This window comes from Rutilus rutilus (genome assembly GCF_951802725.1).
Source record: "Rutilus rutilus genome assembly, chromosome: 2".
Taxonomy (NCBI): domain Eukaryota; kingdom Metazoa; phylum Chordata; class Actinopteri; order Cypriniformes; family Leuciscidae; genus Rutilus; species Rutilus rutilus.
The window spans coordinates 48,093,928-48,119,648 of NC_140210.1; the positions used below are offsets into that span (position 1 = coordinate 48,093,928).

A 25,721-nucleotide genomic window follows, 5' to 3' on the forward strand; every position below is an offset into this window, starting at 1 on the left:
CATCATCATCCAGGAGCTGCTGCTTTAAACCCTTCTGTGTGTCTGTGTTCCTCCTCAAAGGCCTCTGTGTGGCAGAACCTGAGGAGATTGTAGTTTTTAAACCATTTTTCATTGACCTCAAGATCCCTTATTCAGCTGTGCGCGGTGAACAACTGGAAATCAAGGCCATTATTCACAACTACACACCAAGGAATCTGAAGAAGGTAGATTGGATTTAATATTAAAAAATGCATTCAGAATTTATGTTATACATTAAAGCTCCCATTGCATGAAAATTTCACTTTGAGGTTTTGAGTTCCCCTACACAGCAAAATCCCCAGTGTTAAATCAACACTGCTCAGAGCAAATATGGTCCCACTCTACAGAGTGTTAAAGTAACACTAAAGCAGTGTTAAAGTTAATGAGATAATTAAGTGATTAATTGAGTGATGATTGAGCATTAGTGATGAACACCTGCAGTTAACAAGCAGAATCACTGAAGGAAAGAGAAACACAAGAACTACAACAGACTTTTTAGTCACAGCCTTAGATTAAATTAACTAAAGATAAAACGAAGAGATTCAATCTGTGAAGATCTCAGCAGAGGAGGATTAAACAAATCCACAAACAGCATTACCAGCTTCCCTTATTACTAACCAGACTGACTTTATTTCTGTCAGACGTCTACAGTTCTTATTGAGAATTAACAGAGGTTTAGATGTTGATGTTTTAAAATCACCATTAAAAAATCACCATTATGGTGAACAGTGTTGCCTTTAGTTGTGCAATTTGACTCTTGACTTCTTATGGGAGTTTATGGTCTTTGTAACAGTGTTTACTAAAACACATAATTTGTTGCAAGGAAAGCCAGAATCAAAGACAGTCAGGTGATAGGCCTATAGTTTTCAACATCATAAAGTTTACAAATTTTATCATTGACTGAAAGTGGTTATTTGTTATTAATATATATTTTTATTAACATTGACTTCTTTCTTCAGGTCAAGCATCAAGCTGATTTTTTTTTTTTTTTTATTATTATTGGGAAAATAATCTTTGGACAAACACACAGACATCAATAATCCACATATGAATCTCAACAATGGTGACATGCTTTTTATGCCGCAATGCATTCTGGGAGGCACCATAGTATAAAACGCTTGGCTCCCAGCATGCATTGCAGCATGAAGCATGTCACCATTGTTGAGATTCATATGCTGCTTCTTGATGTCTGTTTGTTCCTAAAAAAATCAAAATAAAAGAAAATAATAATTTTCCAAAAAAATTCAGCAATGTATATAAAAATAAAAATGTCTGCTCTGTATCAAAAAAGGTGTAAGCTATTTTTTAATAACAAATGACAACTTATGATTAGGGTAATTATTATAAGCTCAATAATTATTATAAACTCATTATTATAAACTCACTCTACTTTATAATAATGAAAACTGCACCACCTGAACACCTTTGTTTTTGGCATTCTTTGTAACAAATTATGTATTTTGATAAATACTGATACAAAGACCAAAATTGTACTTAAAATGCCAAGATTCAAACTGCCCAACTAAAGGAAACACCAATCACCATAATGGTGGCCAAATATTTTAAAACATCAACATCTAAACCTCTGTTCATAGACATTAGACAGAAATAAAGTCAGTCTGGTTAGTAATAAGTGAAGCTGGTAATGCTGTTTGTGGAGTTGTTTAATCCTCTTCTGCTGAGATCTTCACAGATTTAATGTCTTCTTTTATCTTCATCTGATTTAATGTGACTGTGACTGGAAGTCAGTTGTAGTTCTTGTGTTTCTCTTTCCTTCAGTGATTATGCTTGTTAACTGCAGGTGTTCATCACTAATGTCCAATCATCACTCAATTAATCACTTAATTATCTCATTAACTTTAACACTGCTTCAGTGTTATTTTAACACTCTGTAAAGTGGGACCATATTTGCTCTGAGCAGTGTTGATTTAACACTGGGATTTTGCTGTGTAGCCTGCCTATGGTCCCCCAGTGGCTAGACGTTTTGATGGGTGTAAACCAAGCCCTGGGTATTTTTGAGAAAATGAAAGCTCAGACGGGCGAATCTAAATCTTCCTCTTATGTGGGAAAGGTTACCTCCCCTTTCTCTTCTTTGCCCACAAAAATAATTTGGCCCACCCATAAGAAAATGAGCTGCGCGATATTGTTTTTTCCTCGAGAGACATCATGGCTTGCAAACGAGCGAAGCATGGCAGTTGCTCAGTGTTTGGATGTACAAATTAACACAAAAGTTCCTTTTTTAGTTTTTAGTTCCTTCATCCGAGCCTCTGAAGAACCAGTGGTTTATGTGCATTTCTGATGTGTAATTGTTCAAGTACAGACAGATAATCTTTCTCTCAGTCGTTCAATACTGTTTATGCATCAGTAAATCAAGCCAGTGACTAAATAATACACTGCACAACGAAGCTCTTACTGTACTTACCTCATGTTTGCATTGGTAAAATCATTAGAGTGCAGAAACTGCGTTGCAATGATAATATCTTCATTCACGCGATCAACAGGCTGTGATCTGCTCAATGCTCATCACTGCAACCTTTTATGTGATGGGAATAGATCTAAATAGTTAAAAAAACTTCTCACGATTTGTTAATCCCGATAGCTGTAATAGTAAAAACGTATAATAGCTATAATAGTAAAAGTTTTCGAGAGAGTTCCACATGTAATGCTAGATATTTCATATGCAAGCATGTCAGCCAATCACAGCAGTGGGCGTTTACACTGAAGTCTCTCAGCAGCCAATCACAGCAATGGGCATTTACACTGAAGTCTCACAGCAGACACGCCCCTTTAAACAGAGTGTTCAAATCAGAGGCTAAAATCAGGCTAGGAAATATGCATTTTATTTCTAAATTATAACAACTTTTGTTCTAAAAAACATACTAACATTATAAGGACACCCCAGGAAATATTTTAAAATAATAAAATAATCCATGCAATGGGACTCTTAAAACCATGTGCATCTTAATTACCTTTTCTGCTTGAGTCAAATCTTTTATCCTGAAAAGCATTTCAGGTTTTTTGAGCTGCTTGTGACTCAAACTGAAGAAAAGTGTAGGATACTGAACTGTGCTGAAACAGAAATGTCCTTCATCCCACTAAACAAAATTACGTCTTTTCAACGTCTTTGTCAAAAAGTCGGACGTTGAAAAGACGTCCACTGGGGGGCCAGAATGAAAGTTTTTATGACGTCTTTTTTTGACGTGTTCTGACGTGTTCCGATATAGACGTTCATGGAGCCTCCGTAAAAGGTTAAAAACTAGTTCAAATGTGTCCATTATGGATATATTTTCAACATCATTTATGGTCTCATTTAGATATAATTTATACTGTTTCTCGACCAAATAAAAACTCTCAGGATGCATTAAATTAAAACTCATGTTTATTTCAATGTTATTTCCTTTTATAATTGCAAATCAACTCACAGACAGTTTGTGTTTGTCCAAAAATCATGAACATAAAAGACACACCTGTAAATCACACATCTTTGGATCATGAGAGATAACAGATCAGAAGGAAAGACTTTATGGCTCAGACACTTGTGCTGCCCTTAATCACAGACATAAAATACAGTTACTTTGACTATTTCTGTCAGACATCTACAGAAGATCTTAGCAGAGGTGGAAAGTCCAGGTTCAGAAAGTAAAAGTCCTCCTCAGTATTTTGTTCCAATCACCTGGATTTGCTAATTCAGCAGGAGAGAGAACTAATTAGTGAAATCAGTGTTAAATGAACTGGGAGTTTATTTGGCTCCAGACTCAAGAGTGTTAAAGTGTTAAAATATGAGTGTTAAATTAACATTCAAGAGTGTTAAAATTAATGAGCTAATTAAGTGACTGATTGAGTGATGATTGACCATTAATGAAGACACCTGATGTTAACAAGCAGAATCACTGAATGAGAAAAATCTAAATTATAGTCACCATTATGGGGACCAGTGTTTGATTTAGTTGGGCAGTTGACCTTTAAATGTTTAACTTCAGATTTTGTTTGGCTGCTGTAACTGAGTTATAACAGCCAGATGAACAAAGAGAAAAGGTGAACAGGTGTTGGTTATATTTTAACATAATCATCATTTGACCTGAATCATTGAACTCATTTAGAGCCTAATCTCTGACTTAGATGTATATTGGTCATTATCATTGTATCACAGTGATTCTACAGAATAAGATCCAGATTTTTCAATATAATTCAAATGATTTCTTTAAAGTTGTTCTGATAAAAGACTGACTAAAAGAATATTCAATTAGGAAAAGGAAATTACAATTGTGAGACAATTCAGATCATAATTTATTCACACCGCAATGCATGATGGGAGCCATGAATGAGTTTTGATTGGTGGCACTCAGAATGCACTGCAACATGCTTTATTGTTGTCACCATTGTTGAGAATCACAGGCTGATTATTGATGTCTGTCTGTCCAAAGTAGAGTTCTCAACGGGTCGGGTCGGCCCGACAAACCCGACGGGACCCGCGGGTTCGGGCCGGGTTCGGGTCGAAAATATAATCAAATGACTCGGGTCGGGTCGGACCTCGGGCTTAATCTTTTCCGCTCAGTGAAAAACAAAACAAAACAAAAAACATTTATTAATCATCGCATCGTAAAGAAAGTCTGGCTGCTGCGTGCAACGTGCGTCATGGAGAGGGGCGGGGGCAGACCTGACGCCGCTGCGTGCACGCCTTTAGCCTGGAGAGAAGAAGATGGAGTTGGTGAAAAGTAAACTTGCTGCAGGTGAATTCACCTTCGCTACTACAGCCTATTTATATATTTAAAGTTTATTGTTTCAGTTGTTTGTATTGTTTGTATTGTTAAAAGGCATGAACATTAAAGGCTGATTTGAATTCCCATCTGCTGGTCATGATAATACGTGTATGAGAAAAAAAAATAAGCCGACACGGCGTCGGGCCGCGGGCCGGGTTCGGGCAGATAATTCATGTTCATGTGTCGGGTTACATCGGGTCCGGGCTTTAAAAGCCACGGGCCGGGTCGGGTCGGGTTGTAATTTTCAGGCCCGTTGAGAACTCTACTCCAAAGTCTTTTGATCAGAACAACTTTTAAGAAATCTTTTTTAAATTTTTATTTTGAAATTATATTGAAAATATTATACTGCAGAATCACAGGCTGCTGTAATCAACAAGGTAAACTCTCTAAATGAATTTTGTGATTCAGGTCAAATGATGATTATGTCAAAACATAACCAACACCACCTGATCTTGTTCATCTGAGAGTTATAACTCAGATACAACAGCCAAACAAAATCTAACCTTATTATTTTAATGGTCAAGAGCCCAAATAAATCCAACACTGATCACCATAATGGTAACTTTAAAAAAAAGAGATTTTCTCCTTCAGTGATTCTGCTTGTTAGCATCAGGTGTCTTCAATAATGCTCAATCATCACTCAATCAATCACTAAATTATCTCATTAACTTTAACACTCTTGAGTCTGGAGCCAAATAAACTCCCAGGAGAGTTCATTTAACACTGGAGTTTTTGCTGTGTGAGTTCATGGGTGGAATAAACATATGGCAGGACTTTTACTTTCTGACCCCTGGACTTTCCACCTCTGGATCTTAGTGAGAATTAACAGAGGTTTAGATATTTGTTTCATTTGAAGTCACCATTTTGGTGATCAGTGTTTGCTTTAGTTGGGCTCTTGGTCCCCATTAGTTTTGTTAGCTTCTCTTTGGCTGCTGTAACTGTGTTTGAAAAATAAGAAAAACCAAGATAAAGCAGGATCTTCACAAAACAAGCATCTATTGTTGCCAGATGGTTTGGCATTTATAGCTTCAACTTGTGGAACTGCAATATTGGCACCAATAGCGTTTAAATTATCACTTATTTAGAGATGGATGAAAAGGATGTGCACACAATATTTTGAGCAAGTGTATCATGTATAGGGATGCAACGATACCATTTTTTCAGAACCGATCCGATCCGATACCAAAAATTCTGAGTATCGGCCGATACCGATCCGTACCGATACCAGCGCAGTTTTTTTTTAATCAAGTAGAATTTCTATTACTCTGTGTTAAACTGATAAGAACTGAAAAAAAAGAAAAACAAAAACAAAAAATATATGATCATAATCTGACATAAATGCTATTATAAACTAGATTAGTGGATAATTCAGCAATAAAATTTAGTCCAGAAAAATCAAGAGTGCACAATTAATTGTATAAAATCTGAACATTTTGTGAAAAAAATGTTTAGTGGAGAACAAATTAGAGACAATAAGTGTAACACTAAATCTGAAAAATAGCAATTATTTTATATCCTACTATAAAATTGAGACATTTTTTAAATGTATAGCACAGCTGTTTAATAAGGTAGCAACATAATAGATAGGACAGGACAAGAACGGCTATTAATAATCTTTCATTTCGTCACTGTATTATGATATGAAAGGCTCCAATGCAGTGCGGCACAGAGCGCTTATGCGCATCCCGAGCGCAGAATGATGCGCTTGAAGCAACACGAGTCAGCGTGCAGCGCGTCGAGTCCGCATTGAAAAGTTTAAAGCACAAAGAAAATACATATTGATGCATAGTGTATTATACAGTATCTATCTATGCAATAGTCTATTCAGCATTTTCTTTTAAATTTCAGTTACTGTGCGCGTGAAGAACAAATAGTACCTGACTTTACTCCAGTGTTGTGATCTATCAGACACCCTTAGAAAGTAACATGATTAAGGTACAGCAATAAAGTCCAGCAAGATAAAGTTGTTTTATGTGAAACCATAGACCTTTATCTACAGATCAAGTATAATAATAGTAACATTGAATCATCTTGGAGAGAGTTTCATCGTGTGTTCTGTCATAACCGAACGCGACGCGCTGTTTGATGCTGAATGAAGAATGATTGACAGCCGCAGCTGAGGGAAACGTTTACGTGATCTTAAATTTAACGACTTAAATATTAATTTATATCTCACATTATACTATATAATGGCTTCAGAACACTTATAATATTGTGCACGAAAACTTATGGTGCTTTAAAATGTTTGTGGGGCTTAACAATAACACTGAATAGTATACGCACAATATCGGATTTGGATCGGCCTTGTCTGACCGATACCCAATCCGCCAAAAATGGCAGTATCGGAGCCAATTCCGATACTGAGTATCGGATCGGTGCATCCCTAATCATGTAGTCACACACAGACATCAAGATTTTGCATATGGTTCATAACAATGGTGACAATAAAAAAAGCATCATGCTGCAATGCACGATGGGTAGCAACAAGAGGTAAAAACGATATAAATACTGTTCGTTTTCTCACACAAACCGCTCATTTCGTGTCTTAGGCCATCAATGTGTACTTACGATGGGGAATTGTTTAATTTGGACTTCTCTGTGCATGCTCTTAGAGATAGTGACCATAGACCTGCATTATATGACTGACAGACAAGAACGGTTTGACCTAAAAATATCAAAATTGAAACTGCTGCGTGAAAAAAAGACACCTACATCTTGGATGCCCTTGAGGTAAGCTAAAACATACCAAAATGTAATTTCAAAGTGAACTATCCATTAAGGGCAGCACAAGTGTCTGAGCCATAAAGTCTTTCCTTCAGATCTGGTTTCTCTCATGATCCAAAGATGATTTACAGATTCTAATTTATTTTGGAGGAAGTTTCCTCTAGATATTGAAGTGATTTGTGTCTCACTCTCCTGTTTTCACAGGTGCGCGTGGAGTTTATGGAGACAGAAAATATTTGCAGCTTTGCCAGTAAGAAAGGCAAATACAGAACAACAGTAAACATTGACAAAGACTCCAGCATAGCGGTTTCATATGTGATTATTCCCATGACACTGGGACATCATGACATTGAGGTGAAAGCTTCAGTATTGAACTATGAGGATGGAATGAGAAAGACCCTGAAGGTGGTGGTACGTTTGATGGCATTTCTGCCAATTTTCAGTAATCCTGTTTTATTTGATTTGGTCATTTGTTAATATAATGATTAATAGATATTTGTCCTATTTTTTTGAGTAGATAAACTAGATTACCACAGGTAGGTAACTTACTCTGTCTCTTTCAGTCTGAGGGTGTGCTGATTCCACTAAAAAGCGATATTGTGGAACTCAATCCTGCTAAGAATGGTGAGATTCCCTGCTCAAGACTCACCAAAACTGTACAACATCTGATCAGCACATGACTCATGACTCTTCCTTCATCTTCCTGTTCTTTATCCCAAATGAAACAGGGGAAAAAACTATACTTATTAGATCTGCAAAACCAAAGGATCGGGTTCCAGACACACCTGCTAACACCTACATCTCGATTGCTGGTAAGGAAAAATATGTTTTTAAGAATATGTAGTGATTATTTCTGTCATGTATAGTTGTGCATTTTTTGTTTAAAGAAAGCTGAAACCTGGGGTGGTATACAATTTTGGACACTGTGTGGGTTTTTGGTAATCACAGGTGGCTGAAATTAAAGCAATGATGTAAAGTCCATGAACAATTGTGAGGGCTAGTATAATTATCTATATTTGCCTCGCATTTTCCCATACAGTATGTTCCTTCTTTTCGGCCAGTCCAAACAAATGTTTTTTAAATTATTGTTAGATACCTATACCTTATTTGTTAGATTAAAAAGAAGTTCAGTAAACTTTAAATGTGTATTGTTATGCGTTGTAGTATGTGTGCACCTATATGTGGTTGCTTCGAGATCCTTAGTGGAATATTTTTTTTTTTTTGGATCTATGCCATTGTTGTTATTTTCATATAATGTGTGCATGCTACCAATATTTGAATCAGTGAATTCTTTAAGTTGGTACCAGGCGGTAATGTTATGGTGATATTGAAAACCTGTGAAATTTACGGTAAAAAATAGGGTGGCAACTTTTATGTTTTACGGGACTTAAATTTACGGGCAAAATAACACAATGCAAAAAAAAACTGTGAAATTTACGGTAAAAACGTCAGCTTGGTTACCGTAAAAAATATCGTAGCAACCTTACTTTGGACTTAAAAAAAAAAAAAAAAAAAAAAAAAAACATCAGCAGGATTTAAATGTGTGGTAAAAAAAAACATCAGCTGTTGTTCCCAGTACTTTACCATAAAAAATAGTGTAGTAACCTTTTAGTTTTCACGGGACACCCCTCATATTTCAATTTCATTAAAGTATTAAAATCTGCTTTATTATACCTTTGTAATATACTGATAACCACCATAATAATACAGGTGGTAAAAAAGAAAAGCACATGATGATTTAAAATACACTATTAGTTTTCCACAAGCTGAGGCACATGTTAATACAATGAAGGTGCACAGTGTCATACGCATAAATACAAAACACCATCATGGTGACACACACGACTCCAAATAATGCCATAAACATTCATTAAACAATATATGATGTAATAAAACCCCAAATGTACATAACTGATAACAAAAACTAAGAAGAAACATAATTATTTAAATGAAATAACATCACATGTGAACTATCACGCAGGGAATTCTGGGAATGTCAATTTAGAGAAACAACAAGAACAGAAAAAAGAGACGAGCAGAAACACAAGAACTACAACTGACTTCAGCCACAGTCTTAGATGAAATCAACTGAAGATAAAAAAATAAAATAAAATAAAAAACATTAAATCCGTGAAGATCTCAGCAGAGGAGGATTAAACAACTCCACAAACAGCATTACCAGCTTCACTTATTACTAACCAGACTGACTTTATTTCTGTCATACATCTAAAGTTCTGTTTGAGAATTAACAGAGGTTTAGACGTTGATGATTTATTGTTTCACTGATTGTGATCAGTGTTTGCTGTATTAGTTTTTCTCTGGCTACCATAACTCTGTGTTTAAAAGACAGGTTGGTTATGGCCAGTAAATCATAGAGAAAATGAATCACGTGATGATAATTATGTATTGATGATGGCAATCATCATGTAGTGGTCTGATTCACTGAGTTCTTATAGAGTCTTATCTTTGAGTATATGCGTCATTAATTTTACATTATTGATTGTAGTAGCCCTATGATTGTACAGCATGTGATCCATCAGTGTTGTGATAATCTGAAGAATATTTAAAACATTGTGCACAATTAAGGTTTGAACTATTGTATCTTTAAGTATTAAAGATACAATAGGCTTTCTTGCAACGTAAAGTAGCTTTCTTGTAACGTAAAGAGAGCTAGCCCCGAGACCGCATGCTTCTGACATTCCTTGCCAATGGTGCAGTTTGCGCGGCTCAAACAGAGGGAGAGAGAGCGGGAAGTGAGAGGTGCGAGGCATTTGAAACAGCGCCTCGTAGGAAATTTCTCTTTTAGAAGAAGAGTGTGTGTCGCAGCGGCGAACACACACAGCAGCAAAAGGATATATGCCGCCGGATAGCATAGCAGGCACGGATGGCTGAAGGCGGCGAAGACAACCGGCTTCTTCAGACGCTGTCCTAAGGCTTGCTGGTCGCTTGTTTCAACGGCGGCAGCTTCTCTCAGAGTCCAGCGATGCGTAGAGCTTTGCTGAAGACATTCAGGAGTTCAGCCTGTGAGCCCTTCTTTTATACACGCTAGCCACACCCATTCTGGCGGGCTGAGGCACGTGGAGATTAAGGATAATTTTTGGCTTCAGATCTCGAGAAAAGACAATTTTCTCGTAGGGTAAGCAACTTACGCAATACGAGAGAACCTCTCGTAAGAGAACTCTGAACATCACAAAACAGGCTACTAAAAAGTTGCAACAAAAACAACATCAAAAATAAAAGCAGATAAAATAAGAAAAGAATTTATTCATGCTGCAATGCATGCTGGGAGATACTGATGAGTTTTGATTGAAGGCTCCCATCAACTGCACTTTTATCATCACCGTTGTTGAGATTCATATGCTGATTCTTGATGTCTGTGTGTGTCTTAAAGATACAATAGTTCAAACCTTAATTGTGCACAATGTTTTAAATATTCTTCAGATTATCACAACACTAATATCAATATTGCAGTAAACGAGCCTGTTATAATACATGCACGCCTGCAAACAAACGCCGAACATGACAGAACATGACGCTCTCTTATATGCTCGCGCTAACTGAAAGCTTATGTGTTTTCCCCCTGTGGCTCAGTGGCGAAATCTTAGGCTTTCGCGCCAGAGACCCGTGTTCGAATCCTGGCTCTGGCGGCAGATAAACATTTTGCTTTTTGCTTCTCCGAGCTCGCGGCCAGCTTCTTACATACAGAAAGCGAACCCGCCTCTCGCACCCTCCCGCTCTCAGGATGGTGCTCGAGTATTTATGAGTGTCTAAACATATGAGCCTTCAAAGCATTTTGCTCTGTCAGTCCCCTTAAGAAGGCGACTGCAGATGTGTTTTTTGCAGCCAACGAGCGCGTTGTACAACCCGCTCGCCTGCACCCAAACAACCCACGGCAACCCAGATAAATCTCATAAGAGTACAATTCTGATTATCCGGCTCACGCCGATGGTGTCTTGAGTGTAGAAAATGTGCCCGCTTCCCAGTGTTCACCCCTACACACAAGCACGGTTCCCCCTGTGTCATTCACTCATGCAGAGCCCACTCTAGAGCTGGCATATGCCGCTCAAGTGTTGAATGTAGGAAATGTGCTCACAAAACAGTGCCCACACCTACACACTGCCCGCTCTGGTACACTTTTATCCCAGGGGACAGAACCTATAAAGCCGATACACACCGGTTATGTGTAAGTCTTGTGTCCGCCCGTGAGCTCCCACGCTTACTGATATACACAACACATCCGCTTTGTCAGTCCCCTTAAGAAAGGCTACTGCAGAAGTGTATTTGGCAGCCAACGAGCTGGGAATACTACCCGCTCGCCTGCACGCAACCGCCGTTTTCACGACGACCCAGAGAAATCTCAAAAGGAGTGTAATGCCTGGGTATCCGGCTCACGCCGTTGGTGTTTTAATTGTAGAAAGTGTGCCCATGTTTCTGTGTTCACCCCTACACACAAGCACTATAAACCCTGTGTCTCTCACAGAGCCCACTCTCCTAAAGTGGACAAAAGCCGCTCGAGTGTTAGATGTAGGTCACGTGTCCACAACCCCGTGCCCGCACCTACTCACTACCCGCTCTTTTACACGGCCACTTCCTACCACCTCCTTCCTTCCTTCCATACTGACAAACACTTTACCCCCGGCTCCGCTCTCGCGCTCCGTTCCTCGCACAACATGTTCCCCATCCAATGCCACCGGGACATCGTGTGTAAAACGGCCAGCCATCGCTGCCTGCGAGCCGCCGTATTCAAGCACCGAGAGCGCGCACACTGCGCCCGCGCCTCCGAATCAGGTTCTCAAGCCCGCGGAATGCATCAACCGGAGCACGGAGGCCATTCTGCCCCTAGCCGTACATGCGAAAGCGTGGGAAGCTATTCCAGGTGCGTCAGAATGGGTGCTGAGCACAGTAAGAGAGGGCTATTTATTGCAGTTTGCTCGCCGTCCCCCGCGCTTTCAAGCGCAAACCGAGACGAGAGTGAATGGGGAAGTAGCACACCTACTTCGTGCAGAAATAGTGAAACTTCTGTGCAAAGGGGCCATAGAACCGGTACCCCCTTCTCTGAGCGAGTCAGGCTTTTACAGCCGTTACTTCCTTGTGCCCAAGAAGGACAGAGCTCTCAGACCAATTTTAGATCTGAGATATTTGAACAAAGCTCTTATGTAAAGACCGTTCAAAATGCTCACAACCAGACAGATCCTTGCGCAGATTCACCCGAGGGTGATTTATTTCCCTCGATCTGAAAGACGCTTACTTTCAGATCCAGATAATACCCCGTCACAGGCCATTCTTGAGATTCGCCTCCGACGGTCGGGTATATCAGTTCACCGTCCTGCCGTTCGGCCTGTCTTTAGCACCTCGTACATTTATGAAGTGCAGGGACACGGCTCTCGCTCCCCTGAAAAGTCAGAGCATGCGGTTTTTGAACTATTGGGACGATTGGCTGATTCTAGCACAGTCAGAGGAAGAACTTCTCTCTCACAGAACAGTGCTTTTCAGCCACCTGGAAAGCCTGGGTCTCACGGTCAACTGGACCAAGAGCTCATTACTGCCCAGTCAGTCAGCCTTTTTTCTGGGTTTGGAACTGGACTCTGTGGCAATGACGGCCCGGCTGTCGACACAGCGCGCGCGCTGTATTCAACGCTTGGCCACGTCTTTCCAGATGGGCAGCGCCGCACCTCTAAAAACATTTCAGAGGATGCTGGGTTGTATGGCATCAGCTGAAGCAGTGCTTCAGCTGGGTCTACTGCATATACGCCCGCTACAACGCTGGTTGAACGCTCGAGTGCCTCACCGAGCCTGGGCGTCCGGCGGCATACGAATCAGAGTGACTCAGAGCTGCGTTTCAGCACTGAGACCCTTGTTAGCGGCCGACTGGTACCAGCGGGGAGTGACAATGGGAGCCGTCTCGCACCGAAAAGTTATCTTGACGGACGCATCCAACTTGGGTTGGGGCGCTCTTTTCGAGGGCAAACCGGTCTTTGGCCTGTGGTCAGACCAGGAGAAATGCCTCCATATAAACTGTTTGGAGATGATAGTGGTCGAGAACACGCTCAAGCGCTTCCTCCAACATATACGGGACCACCATGTGCTAGTCCGCTCGGACAACATGTCCGTGGTGTCCTATGTGAACCGCCAGGGCGGTGTCAGATCCAGGAATCTCTGCAAACTGACAGAACACCTTCTCGTGTGGGCTCATCGCTCGTTGCGCTCGCTGAGAGCCACACACGTGCCGGGCCACATTAATGTCGGCCCAGACAGACTGTCCAGAGACAAAATTCCCCTGAGAGAATGGTCCCTGCACCCACAGACAGTCCAGCTACTGTGGCGTCTATTCGGCAAGGCGGAAGTCGACCTTTTTGCGTCAAAAGACAACGCTCGTTGCCCGAGGTTCTTCTCAAAGAGCGAGGACGCGCTGACCCAAACCTGGCCCAGCCGCCCGCTGTATGCTTTCCCTCCGATCTCGCTGTTACCACAGGTAATCAAGGATGAACCCCCCGTGCCCCCCCTTGGTTCATATTTGGGATCTTTCTTTGGTCCTAGAGGCCCTGAAAGCGTTTCCCTTTGAACCATTAGAATCTGTGGATCTGAAATACCTTTCGCTCAAAACCGTTTTTATGACAGCTCTGTCGTCGGTAAAACGTGTGGGGGATCTACACGCGCTATCTGTTAGCCCCGCATGTCTCGAGTTCGGACAAATGACTCCAGAGTCATCCTCAGACCGAGACATGGTTATGTTCCAAAAGCGATTCGCACTCCCTTTAGGGCGCAGATCATCTCCCTGTCGGCTCTGCCAGCATCCTACAGCGAGGACAGTGATAACCTCTTATGCCCCGTCAGGGCGCTGAGAGTTTACATCACACGCTCCGCTGCCTTCAGGCGTTCTGTATTCCTATGAATAGGCAGAGCCGCTCTGTATTCCTATGAAGTGCTTATGACACGTGCTGGCCCGCGTTGCTGGCCGCCTTTTCTCGCATGTTGTTTTCCCCGGGCTCCCCTGGGACTCATGCAGTGGATGCTCGGCACGCATGGCGTTGACAAGGGGTTCCCATAGCGTAAGCAACTTACGCAATACGAGAGAACCTCTCGTAAGAGAACGTACTCGGTTACCTAACGTAACCTCGGTTCTCTCTAGAAGAGGGAACGAGTATTGCGTAACCTGCCGTGTCGCGCCGTGAGCTTATTCGCTTCAGTCTATGAAAACCAGAGTTCAGCCTGTGAGCCCTTCTTTTATACAAAAATACTGAAAAAGAGTTATTTTTCAGTCACACCTGAGAAAGACAAAGACCCTCCCTAATTGCGCTATTAGGAGCGATCAGGCCCTGTCATTCTGAGCAACCTTGCACAAAGAATGAGGAGATTTAAAAAATAATGGCTTTTTGATTGTTTGGATTTATTTACAACACAACATAATCCAAAGATACACAACAAATGACAAAAAGCACATTATTAAAAACAATGATCCAAAGACAGAGACCTTTCTAAAACATGCCATTCCTAAAAACATTGTACATACCTTTCATTTCCAAGGTGTTTGATTTTCACTTTACCATGTTCATGTACAGAGACTCATGTGAATGTTGAAGTCAGCAGGAATACACACACAACATATGATACATTCAAACGCACAGCATGCTCCAAAATATGAAACATTATGGTTACCATATTATACATATCTACATTTGAGCAGATATCCACAAACACAGTAACAGTAAACACGGGTCTAAATATTATAATATTCACCATATATCTAGCAACAGTTCAACTGCAATGTGAAGTTTATGCAACAATAACTAACTAATAATTAAGAATTTCTTACCTTACATCTTTCTTGTCTTCAAATCGCGTTCTTCTTCTTCTGAGGTAAATCCAATGTAAGCTCAGGCGTGTCTTCCAAACTCGACGAAAAGCAGAGACTTGTGAAGTTTTTTCGTGCTTTGTTTTTGAGGTAACGAGTAGTGTTGCTTTCGTCAACGAAAATTATGACGAAATATTGTCGTCAACGAACCGTTATCACCTGACGAAAACGAGACGAGACTAGACGTAAATGCATGGTCATGTGACGATGACTAAAATACATGTATAATGCAATATCGTTGACGAATAAAAACGAGACTAAATGTGGTTTAAAAAATAAAAACTATGCTAAAATGTCTCTTCATTTTCGTTGACCAAAACGAGACGAGACGAAATGTAACGTCACGACGAATGAGAGAGTTGTGCGTGAACCCAGCTTTGTCGGCTTTAAATTCTGGATTGCGATCTGGTCACCCGATTATCAGCGAATTTAACCATATATTACTCCATTAGTTATTCTATTAAAATGTCTCATTGATATATTTGACACATTCATAATCATTACTTTTGCTGGTTCTTTGTGACAGCTGTTATGTGCGTTATTGGCAGCGTCTCTTGTTACATGAACACGTCACCGCATCAGCGCCAGAACATGGAGATTTTATTTTAGAGTAGATATAATCGCACAACCTATTCGATATTTTATAATTAAATAAACTAATCGAATATCCAAAAATCATGACTCATCCCTGCATGGAATCTCTTGTTTCTTTTCCCAAATCTTCACTCACGTGACGTGAGTGAAGATTTGGCACATTGCAAGGGTTCCACCACATCCAGCACATTGCAAGGGTTCCACCAGTAGTGGACACTCGTGCAACGTAAGCAATGACGTACATCTGAGTGAACGAGACTGAGGGAAGTATTTCTTGGTTCGTCTCACCCATTTTCTAAAGGTATTATAAACGTTTCTTGGTTCGCTTTTAATTAGGCCTATTATATTCGTATTCTTTACTGTGGTAAAGCAGAAAAACGCTGTAGGACAGATAGCCTACATTTGTACTTGCATGTCAAATTCTTTTTAACACAGTTTGTGCTTGTTATATTAGACATTGGGCGCGAGTTTAGTTGTAAAGCGCGTTTGACACGTGTGGGTGATTTTTAGTTTCACTTTCTCTGGCAGCGCAATCTCAAACACAGCCTAAATATCTCGCCCTTGTGGAGGATAAAATTCGCTCTTCAAACCAATTTACATCAAGTAGAAAACACGAAGATATCATAAAGAGATCGATATCTTCGTGTTTTCCTGCTCTTGTCCCACATCCCTCTCAAAGCCAGAGTGTATCACGCGTCTTTGTGTGGAAATATAAAACGAGTTTTTTTTTTTTTAATAACCCCCCAACCACCGCCGGTAGTTGGTCCCTTACCGCGGTGGTAAAAAAACCTGCCACCGTCACAGCCCTAAATATAGGCCTACTAAATAGCCTATAATAAGATAGCCTTGTTTGAAATCCTATATTGACTGGGTTAAATAGAATCGCATTACTAAAAAGAGACTAAAATACAATTTTCATTGACTAAAACTAGACTAAAATGTCATCAGTTTTCGTCGACTAAAACTAGACTAAAATGTCATCAGTTTTCGTTGACTAAAACTAGACTAAAATGTCATCAGTTTTCGTCGACTAAAACTTGACTAGACTAAAAAGAGTATGAATGTGACTAAAACTAATAAAAACTAAAATGACAGCCTGACACAAAGACTAGACTAAAACTAAAATTAAAACAGGCCGCCAAAAACAACACTAGTAACGAGCGCGTTCGCGTTCCATGTGGAGATTTGCATGTGAATCTCTTTTGCGCGCGTGGGCGTGGTCAAATTAAAAATAATGAGCAAGCGTTTGAGATACTGTACATCTTGTTGGTTTTATACAAATTACTTAAACAGAGAATATTTGTTTTCAGTTTGAATCCGATCATTTAAAAGTACACACTTAAATGTTTATAAAGGTATATGGCTCATAAATGTGTGACAAGTATTCGCTGAGTTTTGTTTCAGTTTATAGACGTGCTCAAGAAAAAAAAAGTTCACTGCAACGGAGAGGCAGAAAGCACACCCTGTTTATTTTCTTTATTTTACAAAAGCACAATGTTTTGATTTGATTGTAAGTGGACACATACAAAAGTAGAAATATCACAGATTCTTTTTTCATATTTCTTTTTTCTGTATGACCATAAATGACGGAGTAATTTAAGTATATTGTGCTACTATGTGAAAAAAATCCAGCATTCACACCTTCACAAAATCCAAACATTCAGTGTAAGAGTAAAAAAAAAACCGACATAACATTATTTATAGTAAGTTTATTTGATTCACAGCTTATTTCGAGTTTTGACATTGACAACCCAACTGCATTTACCGCAAACAGTCTAAACTAAAAGATTGTTTTGGTAATTGTTCTACACATTGTCATATAGATAACCTGAATACAGTAGTTTATTAAGTTTAAATCTTGCTAACCACTCTTACTAAAAAAATGGGGTAAGCACACTTACATTCTCATTTTAAGAGGTGTTAAATCTGGTTTGATTTGTTTACATTAGCTAATGTATTAGGCTAACTAACATGAACCACAAGCAATACATTTGTTACTGTATTTATTAATCTTTGTTAATCTTAGTTGAACAAACAATGAATAGCTGTATTTTTATTGTTACTTCACACAGTGCATTAGGCTAACTAATGTTAACAAATACAACTTTTGATTTAAATAATGTAGGCTAAATGGTGAAATTAACATTAATAAAGATTAATTAATGCTGTAGACGTGCAGTTTATTAATAGTTAATGTTAACTAATGTAGTTAACTACACTGTAAAAAATTTTCGTAATTTTAACAGTAAAAAACTGTAAAAAAGCAACGAAAAAAAAAAGTTAATTCCTTAACGGTATGTACCCTTACTATATACAGTGAAAAACTGTAATAGCTCTCACGGGACATTTCATGTAATTTTACATTAACATACTGTTAAATGTACGGATTTTGGAAGTACACTGTAAAAAAAAAACTTACCGTTGCATTTACCGTACCTTACCGTAAAAAATACGGTAGCAAATGTTTACTAATTTTACAAAGTTTTACATCATCGAACTAAAAATTACGGTGAAAAACTGCCAGCTGGTTGACAGTACTTTACCGTAAAAATACGGTATAAATATTTATGTTTTACGGCATTGAACTAAAGTTTACGGTAAAAAACTGGCAGCTGGTTGAAAGCGATTTACCGTAAAAAATACGGTAGTAATATTTTAGGTTTTACGGCAGTGATCTAAATATTACGGAAAAAAACTGGCAGCTGTGGTTGCCAGTACTTTACCGTAAAAAATACGGTAGAATTTTTTTTGCTTTTAGTAATATTTTAGGTTTTATGGCATTGAACATTGAACTGAACTTTTATATAAAAAATAAAAACCTGCCAGCTGTGGTTTCCTGTAATCTAATTATTGAGAATTACCAGAGGTTTAGACGTTGATGTTTTATTGAAAATAATAAATTTTGAAGTTACCATTATGGAGATGAGTGTTTTCTTTAGTTGGGCTCTCTGACTTTTTAACTTTAGATTTACTCTGACTGCCTTAACTGTGTGGTTATATAACACAAACGTTATGGCATGAAAATCAGTGAGAAAATGTGATCAGGTGATGATGAGATACTCGTCATATTGTGGCCAGATTCACTGATCTCATAAAGAGTCTTATCTCTCACTTTGAGCAAGTGATAATATTAATTATAATATTAAAAATAAATATTTAATATTATTGAGTATAATATATCTGTAAGTGAGCAACAGATAATCTGAAGAACTTTAAAAATACATGGTGTAGAAAAAAGGTTTTGAACTACTGCTTGATTTAAACCAGCACAGACATCAAGATTCAGCGTATGAATCTCAACAACGGTGACAATCAACTAGGGCTGGGCGATTTAAATCGCGATATTGTCATGCGCATCTCGTCAGTAAAGCCGGTTCCTTGATTAGTAGTAAATCACCATCACCTGCTTTCAGATGGAGCGGCATTTACTACAAAGAACCGTAGTTAACTGACAAGCTGAGCCATATCGCATCAATATCTCGGACGTATCGCCAGCGATATTTAATGCGATATGGCTCAGCTTGTCAGTTAACTACGGCTCTTTGTACACAGCAAAAACTCCAGTGTTCAATTAACACTCCTGGGAGTGTATGAGTCCACACTCAAGAGTGTTTAAGTTAATGAGATAATTAAGTGATTAATTGAGTGATGATTGAGCATTATTGAAGACACCTGATGTTAACAAGCAGAATCACTGAAGGAGAAAATCACAAATTGAAAGTTACCATTATGACGATCAATGGTTGCTTTAGTTGGACTCTTGACCCATATATTATTAACTTTAGATTTTGTTTGTCTGTTGTTTCTGAATTAAAATCACCAGTTGAACAAAGAAAAAAGTGATCTGATGGTGTTGGTTATGTTATGACAATCATCATTTGAACTTGATCACTGAACTCATTAAAATCCTTCTTTCTGACTTCGATTTATGTCGTTGGTTACAGCATAACTGTGAATCTGCATAAATGCCCAGAATTTTTGATATAATAAAGGATTTCTTAAAAGTTGTTTAAAAAAAAAAATCATTCTTTTAGGCACACACAGATGTCAAGATTCAGTCTATGCATCTCAACAATGGTGAGGAGCAGAATATTCAATTAGGAAAAGTAAATTACATAGACAATTCAGATCATAATTTATTCATACCTCAATGCATGATGGGAGCCATTAATGAGTTGTGATTGGTGGCAGCCACTGCAACATGCTTTATTATTGTCACCATTGTTGAGATTCACAGGCTGATTATTGATGTCTGTGTTTTAAATGAATTTATCTGAATGTCTTTTGATCAGAACAATGTTTATTAAATATTTTGAGTTAAAGTACTGATAATCGTAGGCTGAAGAGTCACAAAACTGCTGCTAACAAGTTAAATCAAACTATCTCAATAAATTTTCTTTTCCAGATCACAGCATGATTATGTCAAAACATAACCAACACTATAAGATAACATTTTACTTTGTTCATTTAACTGTTATAAATCAATAACAGCAGACAAACAACAGTAAATATTAAAGTAAACATATAATGGTCTAGAGCCCAACTAAAGCAAACACCCATCACCTTAATGGTAACTTACAATTTGTGATTTTCTCCTTCAGTGATTCTGCTTGTTAACATCAGGTGTCTTCAATAATGCTCAATCATCACTAAATGAATCACTTAATTATCTCCTCAGCCCTAAATGCCGCTTCATCTGAAAGCAGGTGATGGTGATTTACTACTAATCAAGGAACCGGCTTTACTGACGAGATGCGCATAACAATATCGCGATTTAAATCGCCCAGCCCTAGTCACAATGTTGCTATGTTGGATAGTGTTGAAAGTGTTGCATAAATTACAGCTCATCATAAAGATAATTTAAAAACTGAATTCTCAGCCTCCATTCCCTTTTTTCTCCTTCCAGGTGAAGAGATCTCTCAGACAGTCGAGAAGGCCATCAGTGGAAACGTCATGGGTAGCCTTATTAGACAACCCGGTGGATGTGCAGAGCAGAACATGGCCAGTATGACTCTTCCTGTCATTGCCACTCATTATCTGGACAACACCAATCAGTGGGAGACTGTTGGAATAGACCGCCGTAGTGAAGCCATTAAACATATCTACACAGGTCAGCAGGATACAACAGATACACAGAATCTGACTAGGTTTTGAAAAGACAAAAAGGAATAAAAAACAAAGCAAATAATAAACATAAATATAATATCTTTATTTCTTTTTTGTATTAAGGTCATCAAAAGCAGCTGAAGCATCGTCAATCGGATGGATCCTACCATGCCTATTCATCCTCGAAGAGCAGCACATGGTATTTTCATTTCAATCAATCAATCAATCAATCAATCAATCAATCAATCAATCAATCAGTTTTATTTGTTTTTATTTTCATGCCCACTTTCTTCTGTCATGTTATTATTTAATAACATTTAGATTAATAGTAGCAAATTATTACTTGTTATTTATTAGCTTTTTGTTTCTGTTTGTTAAAGGCTGACAGCATATGTGGCTAAAGTCTTCGCCATGGCCAGTAACTTAATTACTATAGAGAGAAATGTGGTCTGCAGCGCCCTCAAGTGGCTGGTTCTCCACAAACAACAGCCAGACGGCTCCTTTAGAGAGGATTCACCTGTATTTTCGAGTGCGATGGCGGTAAGTTAAATGCGGCTATGACTGACTGTATTTGAAGTCATCTGTGGAGGAGAAATTGCAGTGTCCTACAATTAATTTGTAAGATGCAATTAAGTTTTCATAACCCTTGCAGAATCTGCAACAGGTTTACCATTTTAAAAAAGATGGACTATTAAAATTGCATTGTTTTTATTACTGTTCTGAATAAGCTATTTCACAGAACATGTTTCCATGGTTTTTATTAACAAAGAAAGAGTCTCGTGTTACATTTGTAACCCTTGTTCCCTGAGAAGGGAACTTGTGCCGTGTCAAAAATTACACTTTTGGGAACGTGTCCAGCGTGATAGCGTCTGAACACATGTGAAACTAGTCCAATCTTGATTGTTGTTGCGTCATGACATCACAGATATGGTGTAAGGGGACCCTTTTACTACAAAGGGACGCGGCTCATAACAGTGGCCGAAGCATATGGCGGGCCGGAAGGTCCAAAAATAGGACTAATGATTTGTTGTGGGATGTCACTATACTATAGCCCCTAGCTACTCACTTTCCCAGTGATATGCCAGCGGTGGATCTGTATATTGACTCCATGCTGTTTGTGGAGTTGTTTAATCCTCCTCTGCAGAGTTCTTGAGAGATTTAATGTCTTCTTTTCTCTTCAGTTGATTTCATCTGTGGCTGTGGCTGAAGTCAGTTGTAGTTCTTGTGTTTCTCTGTTCTTCAGTGATTCTGCTTATTAACAGCAGGTGTTCATAATTAATGCTCAATCACCACTTAATTATCTCATTAACTTCAACACTGCTTCAATGGTACTTTAACTTTGTAGTGTGCACACGTATGAACACTGAGAAGTGTTAATTTAACATGGGCGTTTTTCTGTGTACTATTACATAAATCTTACCCGTTTCATTTACATATGACTGACATATATGAATCACATTCAGTTTATTAATACAATTACATAAATCGTATCTGTTTCATTTATATATGACTTAAAAATATGAATCACATTCAGATTATTAATTGGTTTATGTTAAAACTATGTAATCCAAATGGATGGAAATTCTATATGCAATTCAAATACATAAATCTTATGTTTAGACATAATTAGGGGTGCACCGAAATTTCGGCCGCCGAAAATTTTCGGCCGAAATGGCATTATCGGTTTCGGGCCGAAATAAAAAAAAAACAGCCGAAAATGTAAACCGAAAATGAATGTCACCCGCCCCTCCCATCCGTGCGCAAGCGCTTAGGTTTCAATCACGGTCGAGCTGTTATCACGCGTCTGTCACTTATTGCACAATCGATCGGACCAACCAACACAAGTTTCGAAAACGAAATAGGGACACTATTTCACACAGCAACTGCAGGTTCTGACACACACACACACACACACACACACACACACACACACACACACACACACACACACACACACACACACACACACACACATAGCCTATTTCTGCATAATATAGTGCATAATATGTAGCCTTCAGTAATGTTTTTCATTGATGTTATGGCAGTCCACGTTGCTGACTTGTGCGCGTCTCAAGCGCCCTCTTTACGTTCGTCCTAATGCCTGTTTAGTTGTCCGTGGATTTGCCTATATTTGGCGTTGAAAACGGATCAACGCCAAATATAGGCAATTTACTAACGATTCAATGAACACTTAGCCTATGTCTGAAAAATCGAACAGGATTTTTTTTTTTCACAAAAGTGACAGCCCTATACGAGAGGACACCAAAGTTGCAATATGTAACATTTGTTCTGCAAAAATCTCCAAAATTGTGGATTTTTTTTGCACAACTTTTAAAAAACTATTTTATTTGATGGAACATAAAACTTGAAGAATAATATTATTTGGTATTATTATTTATATTTATTGTTAAAAATATTTTATGTTTTGTTATGTAACTGTTAATAAAAGTTTGATTATTATATTGTGATTTTTCATTTCAGATCCATTAAATTCAAGCAATATATATATAAGTTTTTAAAAGAAGCCATTTTCGGCTTCAGTTTCGGTTTTCGGCCAAGTGCATCCTAAATTTTCGGTTTCGGCCCAGAATTTTCATTTCGGTGCATCACTAGACATAATCTTTTTTTTGAGTGTAGATGTTGACAATAATCAACATAAAATGATTGACAACAACAACCATTAACAAGAAGTGTCCTGAAGGATCAATACTTGTTTCCAAAATGTTACCATTAAAATTATACTTCATAATCCCTACTCCCGCAGAATGTTCTGACCCATGTGATAACCAAATATCATTGCCCCACTGTGACCTCCAAAATTTGGCATCTTTAGATGTAGAGTGACTTTCCTGGAAAAAACTGAAATCTACTTTGTGCCTCTTAGAAAACAAAAATAAAGCCTTCCTCTTAATATTGTTTTTCAAACCCCTGGCATTTAAAGAAAATAAAGACAAAGACATACAAAATTAAACAAGAATTATAATACCTGAAGAACTAGGTATGAAACAGGATATCAATTAGAACATAAGAAACTAGAATAACACACAAAATGCAGTAGTTCGCCTAACTCTGCAACATTATGTAGAACCAGAAGTAACGAGTACAAGGGCATGAGTAAAAGTCTTTTTCGTTTTGATTCTTTTAACCCTTTTGTCTGTTCTATCTGACTTTCATTCCTCTTTCAGTTATCAAGTTTTTGGTAGCCTACCTTAATTCTTCAGAACGAGCACTCTCATTGACAGAAAGGTATGGTTTCAAAAGTAAAAATTACGTATTTATGACCATTGTCATAAACTAATAATATTCCAAATAAAATAAAATAAAAATTGCGTTAAAGATCCAGCATGAGCAAACAAGATCAAATGGGAAACGCTAAGTAGCCTACTACAAAAAGTCTATCCTCTATCTGAAGAGAAAAAAAAAAAAAAACAGTTTGTGCCTACCCGAGAGTACCACACAGCAAAAAGTCCAGTGTTAAATTAACTCTCCTGGGAGTTTATATGGCTCCAGAGTCAGTGTTAAAATATGAGTGTTAAATTAACACTCAAGAGTGTTAAAGGTAATGAGCTCATTAAGTGATTCATTAAGTGATAATTGACCAATATTGAAGACACCTGATGTTAACAAGCAGAATCACCAAAGGAAAAAATCGCATTTTTTAAGACACCGTTATGGTGATCAGTGTTTGCTTTAGTTGGGCTCTTGACCCTTAAAGCATTAACTTTAAATGTTGTTTGGCTGTTGTATCTGAGTTATAACACTCAGATGAACAAGATAAAAGGTGATCAGGTGGTGTTGGTTATGATTTGATAATCATAATTTGACCTGAATATCAACTCTCATTTAGAGAGTCAGATTTACCTTGTTGATTACAGCAGCCTGTGATTCTACAGCAAATGATTTTTATCATTATCAATATAATCCAAAATATTTCTTAAAAATTGTTATTATAAAAATACTTAGAAAATTACTTTATTTAGACATACTGACATCAATAATCAGCCTGTCAATCTCAACAATGGTGACAATAATAAAGCATGTTGCAGTGCATTCTGGGTGCCACCAATCAAAACTCATTCATGGCTCCCATCATGCATTGCGGTATGAATAAATTATGATCTGAATTGTCTTACTAATTTCCTTTCCTAATTGAATATTCTGTTTGTCACCATAGTTGAGATTCATACACTGATTCTTGATGTCTGTATGTGCCTAAAAGAAAGATTTTGTTTTATCAGAACAACTTTTAAGAAATCCTTTAGACTAGTTAGAAAAAAAAGATTGTATGCTGTAGAATCACAGTGATGCTGTAATCAACAATATACATTTAAGTCAGAGATTAGACTCTAAATGAGATCAGTGATTCAGGTGAAACTACGATTATGTCAAAACATAACCAACAAAATCTGATCAACTTTCTCTTTGTTTATCTGGCAGTTATACCTTAGATACAACAGCCAAAGACAATCTAATGTTTACAGTTTATGGGTCAAGAGCCCAACTAAATCAAACACTGATCTCCATAACGGTGTCTTAAAAAATTAGATTTTCTCCTTTGGTGATTCTGCTTGCTAACATCAGGTGTCTTCAATAATGCTCAATCATCACTAAATTAATCACTTAATGAGCTCATTAACTTTAACACTCTTGAGTGTTAATTTAACACT

General features: G+C 38.1%; 1 protein-coding gene across 2 annotated transcripts in view; it reads left to right on the plus strand.

The window, feature by feature from the left end:
• The window catches only part of LOC311283413 (complement C3-like), a 175,768-nt gene that overhangs the window by 79,688 nt on the left and 70,359 nt on the right, over window positions 1-25,721 (plus strand). For both annotated transcript variants that reach the window (XM_084397780.1, XM_084397779.1), the window contains exons 20-26: window positions 61-203; window positions 7,707-7,913; window positions 8,066-8,126; window positions 8,231-8,314; window positions 20,855-21,058; window positions 21,178-21,253; window positions 21,435-21,594. In XM_084397780.1, coding sequence (XP_084253906.1) covers window positions 61-203; window positions 7,707-7,913; window positions 8,066-8,126; window positions 8,231-8,314; window positions 20,855-21,058; window positions 21,178-21,253; window positions 21,435-21,594 — 935 coding nt within the window. The remainder of the gene's footprint in view (window positions 1-60; window positions 204-7,706; window positions 7,914-8,065; window positions 8,127-8,230; window positions 8,315-20,854; window positions 21,059-21,177; window positions 21,254-21,434; window positions 21,595-25,721) is intronic.